Source organism: Anas platyrhynchos, chromosome 18 (genome assembly GCF_047663525.1).
Source record: "Anas platyrhynchos isolate ZD024472 breed Pekin duck chromosome 18, IASCAAS_PekinDuck_T2T, whole genome shotgun sequence".
Lineage (NCBI taxonomy): Eukaryota > Metazoa > Chordata > Aves > Anseriformes > Anatidae > Anas > Anas platyrhynchos.
In genome coordinates this window covers 13,477,714-13,493,881 of record NC_092604.1, presented here as the reverse complement: position 1 = coordinate 13,493,881, position 16,168 = coordinate 13,477,714, and the positions used below count along the sequence as shown (strand labels likewise).

At 56.7% G+C, this 16,168-nt stretch overlaps 1 protein-coding gene across 2 annotated transcripts in view; it reads left to right on the top strand.

Moving 5' to 3' along the window:
* Positions 1-792, top strand: part of MAPKAP1 (MAPK associated protein 1) — a 101,397-nt gene extending 100,605 nt beyond the window's left edge. For both annotated transcript variants that reach the window (XM_027470854.3, XM_027470853.3), the window contains one exon: positions 176-792. In XM_027470854.3, the coding sequence (XP_027326655.1) occupies positions 176-301 (126 nt within the window). In that variant the 3' untranslated portion in view covers positions 302-792. The remainder of the gene's footprint in view (positions 1-175) is intronic.
* Positions 793-16,168: the final 15,376 nt, after the last annotated feature.

The following is a 16,168-nucleotide window of genomic DNA, read 5'->3' as shown; positions in this document are numbered from 1 at the left end:
AAGAGCCAGGACGCAGCCCCGTGCAGCAGGGGGCTTCTCCTGAAGCTCTGAGCTGTTTCTGCTGTATTTTTGCCATTTTTACTAACGCCTTGTTTAGAGGTATGAGGGTCTGTGCCCTCCCTGGGCTGCTCCACTGAAACAGCAAGGAAATGAAATATCACTTCGTGTCTTGCAGGTTAACTATATTCTAGAGTCACGAGCAAGTACAGCCAGAGCAGATTATTTTGCTCAGAAACAAAGAAAACTGAGCAGGAGAACAAGCTTTAGCTTCCAGAAGGAGAAGAAATCAGGACAGCAGTAACACCTGGCCTTGAGGAACGCCTGTCTGCCGAATTCGGAGGAGGAGACGCTCCATGCAGCCCGGGAAGGTGGGAGCCAGGACTGCGGTGCTCCGGCTGCCAACAGGCAGGAGCAGCCAGGAAAGAAATCTGAATTATCCCATCTCTCACGGTTGGAAGATTATCCCTCTTTGGTGATGGGAAGTCTCCCCTGTGACAAAAATAAAGAGCCATATCAGCCGGAAAGAAGACTGTTACGCTTCAGGTTCCTTTGATTAGAAATAAGAGAATGACGTAGACTGGCATCATTTAATTACTGTATTATGTACAATCACAAGAAGAGATGTGATTACATATTATTTCACAGCCTGGTTAAAATAAATTATATACATCTGTAATACACCCACGTACACACAGGTATTGCTTGTGACATGATCAAATTTCTAAAAACAAAATGTAGGACAAATGTATCCATTTTTACGATTAATAAACAGATGTAATCTTTTTCAAGGTCCATATGATGCACAGTTCTTTTGGGGGGAGGCTGCAGTCCCAGATGGTTACACTTCTGTTGCTGAAGTGCAGGAGGCAACCGTGAGCCAGGGAACAGCAGCCATTGCAGGGGATCTGATCTGTGAAGAAATGTTGAGACAGTCAGGTCTCTTTTGCTTCATTTTTTTCAAAAATATTTTTCTTTAACTGTGCTTTTCAGCTTCGCATACGTTGTATGGAACATTATTTGCTGTAGTCAGCAGGATGTTTTGAAAACCAAGGCAGCGTCTCTGCAGCTACAAGGAGAGCATCGCCCTGCCCCTGGGAGCAGCGGGGTTGGCGCCGTAGGGCCACGGACCCACAGGTCTGCTCTCAGCGAGACAGCTGGCACCTGGGCACTGGGAAGTGCCTCCACCTTTCCTCAGAATTATTCTTTAAAAATACAAACAAAGACCTACTTTGTACTGGGATTTGTAACTATTCTGGCCTTGTCTGTCTAACACATCAGGGAACATGTGAATGGGATTATGGGGAACCAGAGCTGCATTTTTGGTTCAGTTCACCAGAGGTGTCTTTCATAAATCTCTCAAAGCCACTGAAGCTGGAGCTCTCTGCACTGCTGCAGTGGGTTTTGTATCAAGAAAATGCCTCCCGTTCTGAGGCCGTTCAGAGCCCAGCTGATGCTGGCAGGCTGCGGCACGCCGGCTGCTTGGGGCAGGGTGAGCGCCCTCCTGGCCGTCTGCTTGCCCGCTGCAATGCCACCTCGGACACTTTCCTACCTTGCTTTTGTACAAAGAAAACTTTCTGAGCCTTAACACGTAGCTTAGGAGTAAGCACTAAGGCAGAGAGGTGTGTGTCAGTTGTCTGTCGCATTGAACTTCTCAGTTCTAAAAGGTTTAGCTTTGGAAGCACGCGAGTGCCGCCCTCCTGGAGCCGGAGCTGGGGCATCTGGGGGGGCCCTGCCTGCACCACACGGGTCTCTGGGTGCAGTCTTCCGTGACTCTTTCTCTGCAAAGGATAAACAAGAGAGACAATATTTTATAGTACGATATTAAATTTTTAAATATTTTATATGCACAAATGCAGCACAGATGCAATGGGGAAAGCCCCTTCAAATGATGCAATGTACCTGACTCCTTTAATCAGCTTTGTGAACTATTTAACATTAAAGTTGTTATGTGAATGTTCTTTTGCCACCTAGTTTCAATTCTTTTAACTGAACTAAAAAAATTGCCTACTTTGGTATCAAAAGTTACGCAAGTCTCCTACTTGTTTTCATGGCCATAATGCTGTTGCCACCCACTTAGGTTTATTTATTCTAAGTAGATATTCAATATGTGCAGTATTTTTCTTTCAGGAAAGCCTTAAGATTGACAAAATAAAAAAAGAAAAAAAGGAAAAAAAAAAAAAAGAAAACTCCATCTAAACTGTGGTAGCGTTTGTGGCTGCGTGGTCACTTGCCTGGATTGGTGCTGTGTTGCACGTGTATTTACAGCCTCTTGAGCCCCTTCCACCTGCTTGATTTTTAACACAGCCTGCGGGGAAGCTGGGACGCTCGCAGCACAGCCGAGCAGGGCAGGGAGGCAGGGACGCTGCCCTCCTGCGTGCCCGGGGGCTTGGTGGGGAACGGGCGAGCTGGGGAGCCGGGGAACGAGGTCACTTCAAAATGTTCATTCGCAGATAAGAAACAAATTTACTTCCAAAACCCAGATCTGCTTAAATACGCAGTGTGGAGAAAATGTTTCTAGTGTTTTGTGTTTGCTGGAAGAGTTAAACCAGAGCTCATGGTTGCAATCTGTGCACAGCTGAACAAAAATCCATCACGGGCTGGTCTTTCCCCGGTAGTTGTAGATTTAATTGATTCAGATGGGCATTCAACTGGGTCAGCAAAGCAAGCTGTTCCTTCCATGCCTTGTTACTAGGCTTCAGCAGGAGAGGGTGGCTGCCGTCTCACGTAACAAGGATGCCTTCTCCCTGAAGTGCATCAGTCTGTATTGGAAGCCTCTGAGTTTTTCTGAATTTTCTCTTATTCTGCTTCAACAGGCAGGGACCTGCCTTGCTTGTGCACCTGAAGCTTTATCATTGATTTTACCTCGTGTGTTGAAATATATTCTGCAAAAATCACCACCAAAGCCCAGTGACTTGGGGAGTACACAGAGTGAGCTGACAGCAGGGGCTGCTCTCCTCCTGCAGTGCCAGGAGCCCTGGGACGTGGGTGCTGATTGCAGCCTGGGTGCTCACAGCCCCTGGTGCCACCCAGCCACCACTGCCCGTCCTGCCTGGCTTTGCACAAAGGTGTCCCAAATCCAGCACAGGCTCCCAGGGCTCACCCAGCCACCACCGGCCAGCCAGAGGAGCTCAGCGCGGCCACCGGTGCGTGGTCAGCGTGGTGCCGCGGGCAGCAGCCCATGGCCTTCGGGGTGGAAGTGCTGAAGTGCATCCCAAAGGAACGGCCACCCCCAGCCCCCTGCAGCCACAGCCAATGCTGTGAGCTGGACACGGGGCCTCGAGACCCTCGTGCCTCCTGGCCTGCCTGCAGAGGCTGCCCCAGAGAAGGGCACAGCAGCACCTCTGACCCAGGCACGTGCTGGTGTCCCAGCCGAGGCCACAGACCCGGCCTGAGCTCTCCAAGGGCACTGCCCTGGTTTGCTGTGACTCCAGGAGCAAACCGAGCAGATTCCCCACATGCTGGGGCTGGTGGCAGCACCAGAGCACCCGAGGGCTCTGCGGCAGCAGTGCTGGGGTTGGGGCGCTGACAGGAGCGTGGCGGCTCCCACCCCACACCAGGGACAGGGCAGAAAGCACTGAGCAGTCCTGGGCACAGCCCTTAGTTTAATGAGGGAGTTCTTCATGGAGATGTGTTTGTACTGGGCGCATGAATTTCACGGCAATGTGCTGCTGTGGCAGCGTGTGGCATTGGGCACCGCTGCTGCTGCTAAAATTAATGCCCCTTAAATCACATCCCGGAGCGGCCGCCCGGGTGCGATGCTGGGACGGGGATGGAGACGTGCGGCTGCGATGGCTGCAGGGGCTGCGTGGTGGCAGCACTGCCCCGCACCCTGCTCAGTGCCAGCCCCGCAGCATTGCTCACAGCCACCACCAGCAGCTGGGGCACAGCAGGGCCGCACTGTACGAAGGGTTAAGCATGGTCACATTTCACTCTCCCCACACACCTCTTCTTAAATGCAAAAACAAAAAAAAAAAAAAAGGAAAAAAATCTCAACAGGGTGTTGTTCACTCTAAAAACCCTAAGCATGATTTGTGAACTCTCACAGCCTTGGTAATCTCATCAGAGTAATGGGATTATATTTCAAATCACCATGGCCTGTTCATTACACATTTAAACTCCTTTGACAGAGGAAAAGTTAAATAAAATGTGTGCGTCAGCCCTGGTTGACTTTCCCAGTTCTCTTTCTTGATTAGACAAACAGATGCTGAGCTCCAAAATGAAAAAATAATGTGCTCATTTATTCATTTTTCTGACAAGTCACAATAGATTTTTAACTACAAATGAGCACCCTCCCCAGGTGGGGAGCGCAGGGGGTCAGCGCGCCGTGCCGCAGCGGGCACTGAGCTGGCGGGGCCCCGACCCACTGCAAGCGGCTGCACCTGCGCGGCCGGCACCAGGCCGCTGCCATCGCTGCCCAGCACCTGAGGAAGGTTTCTGAGGAGCCCTGCTGATTGCGAGGAGTGGGGCTGCAGGCCGAGACCCCCCCGTGCCCTCACATCCTCTGTGCAAGGAGGGAAGCGGACAGCGTGGCCTTGGAGCGGCCGCTTTCTGCTCCCAGCCGGCACAGCACCACTGTCCTGCATGGTCCGAGCAGGCTGGGCCGTGCTCCCACCGGGGCGGCTTTCACACCGAGGCATGCCGGGGCTCTATTAGGGAGCTGAAACACCAGATAATTAGAAATACACCAGCAAACACCATTATTGTCAGGAGAATGCAATCGCATACAGTAATGATGCAATTATTAATGAGCAACTGCAAGGCTGTCATTAATTTAAGCTTTTCAGGATCACAGGCTAAGGCAAGTTAAATGCTACAGCAGGACAGGGCGGTCAGCGGCGGCACCACGCGGGGCCAGGCCAGGCCCGCAGCCCGCACAGGCCTGGCACCGTCTTCATCCCACAGGCACCCAGCCCACAGTGGCCTAACCAGCCCCGCGCCCTCACCTCCCCCAAGGCCCTGCCCTGCGAGCCCTGGGGACGCCTTCATGAGGCGTGGACACGGCCGGGGGGAGCCGGGGCCCGGTGCTACCCCCCCGGCAGCAGCCCCCACGGGGTGCCCGTGCCTCGCGCCCCAGCTCGGTGCAGCCCCGCACCAGCGCGGCCCCGCGCTGCAATCTGTCAGGGCTGGGGCTGCAATCTGTACCTCGTGTCTGGGCTGTCATCTGACATAATTCCTCCCTGCTGGCATATTGCTGATTTGTGCATAAGTGATGCATGCAATCCACCTGAGTGAGGAGTCAGGGGTTTCGTGATCTGGGGCTGTCAGGGCAGGGTGTTTTAGTGCCTCCTGCGATTAGGTGGAATTGACAGGCCCTGAAAGCAGGGAATTGCACAACAGGGGAATTAACAGCCAGGGACTGAAGTGGAGTGTGGCACTCGTTTAATCTGCAATTTATCAGTTTACGTGGCTCCTTGTCGCAGGTGGAAGATTACACTCCAAAAAAGAAGGCTCCCTTTTTTTTTTAATTTCACCTGACAGGGAAAAGGAAGAGCAATATTTAGAGGCCGACACATTCCCTGGCCCTGGTGTTTCACTGGGCTGTGCTGCGCTGTGCTGAGCTGCACCGAGCTGCCTCGCAGCACCAGGGGCTCCCAGGGCACCCAGCCAAGGCTTTGGAGCTGCTGAGTTTCGCCTCACCAGGACAAACGGCCGCTGCCTTGCCTTGCATGAGGGTGGTGCCGTCCCACAGCTCACATCCAGACTGTGCCAGGGCAGGGCACGGGCTGAGCATCCCCTCACTGACTGCCTGCAGCCCCTCTCCTTCCCCAGCGCATGCCCTCACCCACCCCACCACGAGTGAGTGCAGGTGCCCCCACGTGCCAGCCGTGCCCCTGGGTGCTGGCAGGGAACGAGTGGCCCCGGAGCCGTTCTTTGCTCTGCAGATTCCCCATCCGTAAGTGCCGGGGCGGCCGCAGCCGGCTCCACGCTGATCGACTGCCAGGCCATTAGTCTGTCCGCACGGAGCAGTTCCTGGAAGCAGGGCTCCAGCAGCGCTCGCTGGCCGAGGCAGAGCTGGGCTCGTGCCCTGTGCCAGCTGCTGAGAGAGCATCCAGCACCGCTGCACCCGCCAGGCATCACCACGGGAAGGGCAAACCCACGGCGGGATGTGGTGAGGGTGGTGTCCGTGTGCCGGGTCTCCCCTGTGCAGACACAGGCACAAGGTGCCAGCACGGCCCTGCGAAGGCTCCCTGGACCACGCTCAGATGCATGGGACATCAGCACCCAGCAGCACCCCACACACAGGTGCCTGACCTGCTCCAGAGGATGCTCTGCAGCGCAGCAGCCCCGTCCCACTGCTCCAGCTGCCCTGCAAGGGCCGCAGGAGGCTCATCTCGGGCACAGGAAGCACCAGCCGCCGCGGTGCCTCCTCCTGGCCCCCCCCACGCAGCGAGCTCCAATTTTGATAATATCATTAGAGTCTGATAATGGTTTCCAGGAACACTGTAGCCTTTCTGCGAGGTGACAGCCTGTAAAGGCAGCATGACAGATAATGTATTCTACAAGGGTACAATAATGTGACTCCAAGCACATTAAACTCCTTTAATGTGGGTGACATACACCTTCCTCTTAACATACATTATCATCCTGGGGGCACACGCGGCACGCAGCAGCAGGGATCCAGCACCCTGCACTGCAGCCAGGCGCCCTGGCACGTGGCCCCCCGCCCTGCCTTCCTCCTGCCTGCCCCCAGTGCTGGTGCTGGTGCCAGTGCCAGTGCTGGTGCCAGTGCCCCACACCCGCCATGCAGCCAGGCGCTCCCGCACCCAGCACGCTCTCCCTTCCCCGGGTGTGAGGAGGTTAAATCGCGCAATGCAAATGCTTTTGCTGCTTATAAGCAATCTCCTTGGCCTTCTTGGCGGCCTGCTCTGATACTGCAAACCTTTATCCAACCTTATGGTATCAAAGATTATTTATAATGAATTAAATATGTTTTTAGCAGCTTCTTTCCACACTTACTGCCACACTTTCACTGCCGCTTCAACTTAATTAGGGAGGCCTTGCTAAAGAGATGGGAGTAAATGCATCTAAAGAAATATATCTATGTATAAATGAAAAAAGCAGCCACCACAGGTCAAACCAGTACTTTCAATTTATTGCCCTGGTACATTCATTTGTAAATAGCTTTGCCTTGCTGGTTTCTAAGTGCAAGGCTAATGTTGGAGTGCTTAAATTAATAGTGACGCACACCTTTCATTATTGCTATTAAATTAGGTGCTGGGCTTTGATGGATTCACTTGTTGCTGAACTAAAAGCCTTATAGATGTGGGTGTGCGTATCCATTTGGTTTTACAGCAAATTTAGGTCTTAATGTCAAGGCAGACAGAACTGAGAGAGTTCCTCCTCAGCACGCGCTAATTAGCGGGACGGGCACCTCGCCCCCAGGCTCCTGCTGCGGGGCAGCGGCGCAGCGGGCGCAGGAAGCTGCCGCGGTGGCTGGCACGGAGCCGTGGCACTGAGGGGCTGCCGGGTGCCGAGCCACCACCCCAGGCATCAGCCCCACGGGCACCCTGCTGGAGCCGGCGGCCCCCGGTCCCCGCAGACACCGGGAGCTGTGACACCGAGCACCAGCCCTGACACGTCCCGAGCACCATGGCTGACACAAGGCGCCGTGAGGAGCCCCCGTGACACCGGGCACGGCAGCGGGGAGCCTCCACGCCGGGGGGTTTGCGGCCAGGGGGTTGCACAGGGGCTGCCCTCGCTCCCCCGGGGATGCCCTTGGCCCAATGCTGCCCCCCGCCCACTGCCCTCCCTGCTCTGCTGCTGCTAATTAATCCTGAGGTTTTGCCAGTCGCATTGTGAAGTTCCCGAGCTGGGAGAAAGAGCAGCTTGTCTCCTTGACAGCAGAGAAGAAAAGGAAAAGAAATCGAAGCAGCAGCACTTAGTCCCTTCTCCTGTCAGCCAGACAAGTTGTTTTCATCTCCCTCTGAAGAAGATCACAATGGGACGGCAAAACTTGGCCGCCTCGGAGCCAGCACCAGCGCTGCTGACGCAGGCAGGCCTGGCTGCTGCCCCGGGAGCGCTGCGCCTGCGGCCCGCCAGGAACAGCAGAACCAGGACGGGGTAACGGAGAGAACAGCTCAGCGTCCTGCACAGCCTGAGAGGCGGTGCTGAGGCACACGGCAGGATGGGGCTCGGCGCCGTTGTGGCTCTGGTGCTGGTGCCGGAGGAAGAGCGGCCGTGAGCTGACGGCCTGGCACCAGTGCTGCCACCGGCTCCTCGTGCACCAGGCGCTCATTGCCATGGATCCTGTTTGTGGTTTATCCCTTCGGGTAATTGTGGTGTTTGGCCACCAACATCACACCGTGCCCCTGCCCTGCGGCCGGGATGGGGCTGAGGGATGGGGCTGAGGGATGGGGCCGTGCGATGGGGCCATGCGATGGGGCTGCAGGACAGGGCTGCAGGATGTGGAGCAGGACAGGAGCTGCAGGCTGGGCTCTGTGCAGAGCCTTTGTTCTGCAGCACAGTTCCCACTCCTAGCGTGCCATCTTGAGGCCGCTGACAGCAGCCCTCCGGCGCCGCACCGGCTGCGCGCCCACCGCCACCACCACGCTCCCTGTCCCTGTCCTGGCCCTGTTCCCACGTCCCGGGTGGCTCTGCCTGGGGGAAGCGGGGACCCTGGCACCCCCACTCTGCCCCAGCAGCACGAGGAGCCGTGAGGGCTGTGGGGAGCCCCCCCATGCTCGCCTGTCCCAGACCCCGTCCCCATCCCACGCTGCAGAGCAGTGGTGGCACGGGTGGGACGCGCCTGTGGTGGTGCCCAAGGCACCAGAGCTGGTGGGAAAGCATTGACAATGTGCAAGCAGAGCAGCTTCGGGACGTCCCTGCTGCTGTTTGCCTGGGGAAGGGAAGTCTGGGGGGAGGGAGGAGGTCAGTGTGGCAGGATCCAGCCCTGGTGTTCACTGAGACTTGGGGCCTGCCAGATGTGGGGGGCTGGTCTGTTACGGGGCGCTGTGCTGGAGAAGTGGTCAGACACCTCCCGTAGGATGACGGGGCTTACTTCGGGAGAAGCCCCCACCGGCTCAGTTAAAAATCTCCCATCTTGGCCCTGGGGGCACTGCCCCGCCGTGCTCCTGGGAAGCCCCTCACCCAGCAGCAGGCACCTGCTGCGGTGGCACAGGACGGGCTCCTGCACCAGGAACTGCCCGCAGCACGGTGCCCGTCCCTGCCGTGCCGCCCCGCAGTGCCTGTGTCTCTGCACGTTATGCGACAGGCATGCACAAGAAATATTTCAATGCTAATTCTTTTTAAAATGATAAAATTTGTCTGTATTGTAAAATATAAGTCTCTGGGTTCCTGAGAGCTAAAATATTTTAATATATTTCCATGTAAATCTCGTTTTAGACTTTAATATCCTTTTAACATACATTAAAGTTTCAGCATTCCTGAGTACTTGACTATTTTAAGGCACTGCTCTGTACGTGTGGGATAAAAAGGCCTGCCCAGAGGAAAGGGGATCGAGGCGTGCAGGATGGCAGCGGGGGAGCAGCAGCCACCCTGCTGCGCCATCAGCACTGGGGCTGGGGACAAGGGGCCACGCCACTGCCACCAAGCACCCGCATGCTCGTGGCACTGCGGTGCTAAGCACTTGGGTGTTTCCACACAGGCAATGAAATGTTATTAAAAAAACCCTGCGTGTGGTAGCAATTCCATGATTTCTGGTGAACGAGGTAAAAAGCGTTCTGGACAAACAGATAGCACAAACCTCTAACGGGGGACAAAGGCCAGGGACTGCTGCTCTGCCACCGGGAGCGCTCCCTGCCGCAGATGTCCCTCTTCCACTGCGCCTCTTCCCAGCACCTCCCCGGCCCCGCTCTCCTGCCATGCTGTTTGGGAAGCTTCAATTGCACAGAAACCCATCTTCTTGGGAAACACAGCCATTTGCATTCCAGTTTGATGCTTCTCATTGCTTCGCTGCTGGGGGATTAAAATCATCACCGTGCTAAACCCCGGAATGGAAAATAAACAAACAAAAACCGTCGCTGTGAGCCGGTCGCTTCTTGGGGCTCAGACACTTTCCTTTGGCGCGGGGCCCTGGTTCTTCCTTTGTAAAACATTATTATTAGTCAATAAAAGTTAAATCCCCTCGATAAGCCGGAACCCCCGCGGAGGAACAGACGGCCCCCCCTGGCCTCGCTGATTGACTCTGTGCAGCCCCGGGACTGCTCGCGCCTCCGCAAATGGGAAGATCTGATAAAGACCTAATCCAATTATAGCTCCGCACTTGCCAATGTTTGTTCTCTTTTAATGGGACTTTGGGGTTGTTGTTTTTTTTCTTCTCCTGCAGAATTTCCTGCGGATCTCTGCTCCGGACGACAAGGCAGTGCCAGCTGCAGGAAGAGAGCGGCGCTGGCTCTGCCGGTGCCAGCAGCCAGGTCACCACCAGGCCTGAGGGACCCGCGCACCGGCTCCATCCCGCCCCAGGGCAGAGTTCCCTGTGCCTAGGGCACAGCAGACACCCACCCACACCCACACCCACACACACACACACACACCTCTTCCCCATGGCTCCTTTGGTGTTTTGGAGGGAATAAATTGCTAATCAGCTGCCACCCCCTCCTCGGTGTCCTCTGCAGCGGCGCTCCAATAATTAATTATAAACTACAATACTGATCAGCTCGCATGTACTCCGTCTGCACTGACAATCATTAACCATAATATGAAATTTATAATGTTGAGACGTGGAACCTGGTGAGATGAACTGCTCTGCTTTTTAATCAGTTTTATGGGATGATATAATGCATTGATCGACAAAGACAAGATACAGTGCGTGTTCCTGTGTCTATAGCCGGGCAACCTTATTAATTTAGATTTACAAAGAGTTGCTTGATCTGAAGGGGACCGAGATGGCCAGGCCACCTGGCACAGGACAGCCCTTTGCCAGCCCCCTGGGAATGGCAGAGCTGTTCGTGAGGCTGTTGTGGTGCCGGGCACCGTGCTGGGGTGGCCCCATCAGGGCCGTGGCGGTGTTGGGGCCGGTTCGAGGGCCTGCCCGCGCCTCCCTGCGCCCGCTGCACCCGCGGCTGGGGCATCGCCTCCCGGCCAGCACGGCCAGCCAGCTGGTAGCCATACGGGTGTGCCTTGGGCTGTCACATCGCATTTGCACGCCTGCTCTTGCGCTGCGGCCGGGAGAGGCTGTGCTGGTTGTTTTCAGGTCAGGGGCTGCACAAGAGGAAAATTCCCATTTCCCCACCAAGCCATTAACCGTGACGTGGCCTGGCCCCGCTCCTGTGCCCTGGTGTGGGCACACTGGGGCTGTGCCGCCACCCCCGGCCCCACACCCCACATCCCTCCTGTCCCCATCCCATCCCCAGGGCAGAGCCCAAGCCAGACACACACCGGGCACCGCCAGGCACCTCCCTGTCTGCCACGGGGACCCTCCACCACCGATGGTTGTGGGACCTGTCTGATTTGTGAAATCCTACCCGGAGCAGTTGGTCACCCAGAGCAGGACAAGCCCACGGCTCGTGAAGCTGTGCCTGCAGCTCTGAGGACGAGCGGGCAGCTCCCGAGCACACTCAGCGCTGCGCCGGTGTTTGACGGGCACGGCTAATCCCCTTAGTCCAACATCAGTCCCGCAGAAAGCAGCTGAAGAGCTCAAAACAGATCCAATGGGTACAGAAAGGGAATGTAATTAGTGCCAGTTAGCACAGCTTTATGGAAAGTAGGTCTTGTCAAAAAATTTGGTTTCATTCTCTTAATTTAAAAGTTTAGCTAATGAAAGTAACTGGGAAGCTGTGGTATACTTAAGTTTCTGTTAGGCATTTGATTTAATAGTACATGACGTTTTGATTAAAAAATTAGCTCTATATAATATCAATAGAGCACACATTAAAAGGATTAAGAATTGGCTGACTGACAGGTCTCAAAAAGTAGTTGTCAATGGGGAATCATCACCGAATGAAGATATTCAACATTTCCATCCACGATCTGGAAGTAAATATGAAATCACTGCTGACACGACTTGCGATGACAAGGACAGGGGAGCTGAAACTGGCAATGGGGGGTGGCTGGGACGCTGCCCTGTGCACCAACCCCTTGGAGGCAGCTCCCGGGGGCTGGGGGGCACCAGGCAGCCCTGGGCGGGGGGCCCTGAGCAGCACACAAGCCCTGCCTGGCTGGTGTGGTTTTGGGAGGCACAGGCCAGCCCCGAGCTGTGCGGGGCAGGGTTTGCAGGGTGCTGCAGCCTGGCCACACACCAGTGAGCAGGAATTGTTCATGGGGGGCAGGGGAAGGGGCAGTGAAGGAACGGTACCGGTGGTGCAGTGAACAACCGGCGTGTCTCCATCTGGTTCCACCTGGGCCCACCCAAGGCACAGCCTGCTGGTCCCCAGGACCCCTCAGGGCCGCAGCAGTGGTGCTGAGAGGTCAGGGCTCAGCCGGCTGCCCCACAGCTCCCGGGCCTGTGTCCAGCCCCCATGGGACATGGCTGGTGCCACCGTGGTGGCCCTGCAGGAGCCTCACACCCGACACCTCCTCAGCCCCTCGCTGCAGCACCCAGCCCCTGCGTGGTGCCAGCCGCCACCTCGGCTGCAGATCTGGGCACGCCGTTTCCTAGAGCAGTGTAACAGAAGGAAAACCTGCTGCTAACAGAGCCGTGCCGTCCCTCCAGCTCTGCGCTGTGAAGAGCAGCAGCCACCTCTGCTGGAGCAGCCAGCCGGGAGGACTCGCACCGAGCAGCTCCGGCAGCGAGGGCACTGCCCACGTCCTGCCCCACACGGCTCCTGTTCATTGCATGAGCAGGTGGGATTTCAGGGATGGAGGGGATGTCAGGTGCCAGCACCATGCCCCGTGTCGATGCTGCCCCAGCCCCTGCACTGCAGGTGCGGCTGAGCCAGGGCCGCACGCAGCCTGTGCCATCGGCCACTGCCTGGCACGGGCAGGGCGCTGCAGGCACCATCCCTCCGCTGGCCTTCAGCAGACGGAGGTTTTTGAAAGGCAAATCTTTATTAGTGCAGTGGATGTGTCTCACCCGCATTAATTCCCAATTGTGAACGCTTTCAATTAGCGACTGCAGGCACTCGGAGTGTTGGATGTGTTCATTAGTGACATGGCCTTGCGGCTCGGTGACAAGTGGGATGACAAACCTGTCTGAGGGACTGTAGGGCTTCAGCTGTGGCAAAGCTCTCGCACTAGCAGAGGGAGAGGGAAGCTGAGCTTCCCCGGGTGCCTGCATGGCGCGGGGACACACTCCCAGATGGACCCCGTGCACGATGGCAGCACTGGCGGCAGAGCAGCCGGGTGAGGGTGACCCAGTGCCCTGACGGGTGCAGGCTGGCGGAGGAGCCCCCTCTGCCCCTCAGCTCATCCATCACCAGCAGAGGCATTTGCAGAGCCTCTGGGGCCGCCGCGAGTGCTGAGTCCTCAAAATCCTGCCTGAGCAGATGGCCCTGAGTCACCTCCAGAGGCGCCTGGGGAGCAGAAGGACTTGTCCCATCCCTGCCCGTGGGCAGGGGGCCGCACAGCCCTGTAGGGGCCCGCCCAGCCCCGGCAGGGCCGCAGCTCTGCCCGAGCTCAGCCTGCGGTGCAGATTTCCCCTCTGGGCACTGCCACGCTCAGCAGATGGCCCGGCTCAGCCGCAGCACCCACAGCAGCCCTGCAACGGCACCGTGCTTCCACGGGGCTCTGCTGGCCCAATAAAAGATTATCAGCTAAATAAAACAAGAAGTGAGTGATGCCACTATGCCCTGCTGGATTGAAATTGTGTGAGCAAAGTGGTTTTCTCAGGGAGATTTATTTCCGCTGCTGGATGCAGGCAGCCAGCCCAGCGGAGAGAATAAGCCTTTCGCTCCGAGGCCACTGCTCCCTCCTGAAGTCAGCACTTGGTTTTTATTTCATTTTTGAGGGAATCAGAACAATAAAGGAAATATAAGCAGATATTCGCTCAACACTAGCGGGTGGAGGCGTGCACACGCGTGCAGGTACACACACACACTGCCAGGAGCCATGCGCTCCAGCTTCTGCCGCGGGTCCTGCCCTCCACCACACCAGCAGTGCCCAGTGCCCACGCTGGGCAGGACGGCGGCTGAGTCACCGTGGTTTGTCTGCCCAAGGTGGGTGCCTGGTGCCCTACTGTTGGGTACAAAACACCGTTAGCCAGCCCCCAGGGGCAGGTACTGGGACGGGGGCGATGCACTGACCTGGTGTGTGCAGAGCAGTTACAGAACCGACCGTGGCAGCTCCCCCACACCCCATCCTGCAGGGAGCAACCAAGGCACCCAAACACCACATCCAAGATAATCAAATTTCTGCTGCTCAGAGTGATCCCCCTGCAGGTGTCACAGCAGAACAGGAGCCTTAAACCGCTCGCCTTCACCTCTCCTACTGGGAGCTTCGATTTCAGATACCGTCACCCCGTAATAAGTGGGCACCAATATCTGCTCCTGCACGAGTCCTGCTGGCTGGAAAGCATGCCATTATATCTCCAGTAATTGTAAATATTGTAAAGTGCTCGAGTCAGCAGTCTTGCTGAATTTTGCTTTCAACATCTGCAGCCCTATAAATCTTTGTCTCCTTCAGGTGAACTGTGCTCTCCACTCAGGCTCCAATTTACATCCTTCGGCGCAGGCCCCTGCAGCAGCTCACAGCCCCGACCCCACTGCCATCGGCTGTCCTCGGGGACAGGGACACAAGGGACCTGCTGGCCTCCCGGGAGCCACGGGCAGCCCCCGGCTCCACCAGCACCACACGGCCGTGCTGCCATGGGCCCAGCGGCCACCGGCACCGTTCGCTTTGTGCCAAAACCCTTCCAGTCACCAGACCTTCACTGGGCTTTTTTTTTTTTAATTGTTTTCAAAACAGATTTCATGTGGTCCCAAAATGAGACCATGATTGTAAATTAAAGTGTAATTAGCCTTTACGCTTTTATATTCATTAACTCTTCTCTGTTAATGATGCAGAGGCTGGAGTACAAACCCAGCATTATGAAACCACATCCAGGAAATAAAATAGTGATTTAGATAATGGCCAGAATGTATTGCTACTTACACATAATTAAACAAATGCTCAATTTACACTTGGAAACATGAATGAATGTTGATTAACCCCAGCCCAACGACTCCGCTGGCGACGCGGGGAAGTGGCCGCGGTGCCGGCAGGGCAGGGCAGGGCAGGGCAGGGCTGGGCGCCTGCTGCCCCCGCGCATCTGCCCGGCCCAGCTGCTGCAGCACAGCCGGGCCCACGGCCGCCCCAGCTCGGGCACGCGGTGGCTCTGGCACTGCAGGGCATTGCCAAAATCTGCCCTGGCACAGCGGCCGTGTCCCTGCTGCTGCGTGGCCAGGGCAAGCACCAGGGCTGCTGGGGTCAGAGCCAGCTCCTCGTGGGGAGCCGTGGGGCTGCCGCGGTGCCGCAGTGAGGAGCCATCGCCTCTGCTCTGCCCAGAGCGGGGCCGCGGGTGGGCTCTGCCTCTGCTCCTGCACAGGCTTTGTCTCCCAGTCCCGTGAGCCTGCTGCCCTCCAAATGTGCCAGTTACTATGGAGACGTCGCCTCGTTAGCACAGGAGGAGCTTAACAAAGTCCACTTGTGCAGGATAACGTTATCTGCTGCTGCAGATCCGGATACAAGGGACACAGGCGGGGGCACGGGTGGGCTCCATCTCCTGCTCCTCGTGCCCACAGCCACTGCGAGCCCGGCTCCAGGCTCTGGGTGGCCACAAAGCGAGCCCAAGGAATGGACCTGGCCACACGGAGGGCTTGTGGCCCTGCCGTAAGGAGCTGCAGGATCTGGAGATGGCTCTGGTGCCAAGCGGGGCTCCCGCGGTGTTTCCTGACACAGCCAGCTGTGGGCACCAGGCCAGGGCAGGGCAGTGTCTGCTCCTGGGGCTCTAACCGGGGAGAGGCTGGCGGCAGCCCCGCAGCACAAAGCCACCTCCATCCCGGGCCTCCCTCAGCCCTCCGCGGGTGACAGGGCGGAGGCGGCGCACAGGACGGGCGCTGGTGGAGACCTCTGCTCCCAGGGACGTGAGGTTCATGGATCGTTGACTCAACAGGCCATAATGGCTCCATCTATCGGGGTCAATACGGGCGCCTTTGACACATGATAGACAATAATTGCTCCTGCTTAGAGACTTTTTAGTTCATGGATCATTGACCTGATGGGCTGTAACAGCTCCGAAGGAGGCTGCAAACGCGCTGAACACCCCTGCGCTTAAAAGCCCTCAGGAAAGAGCCGC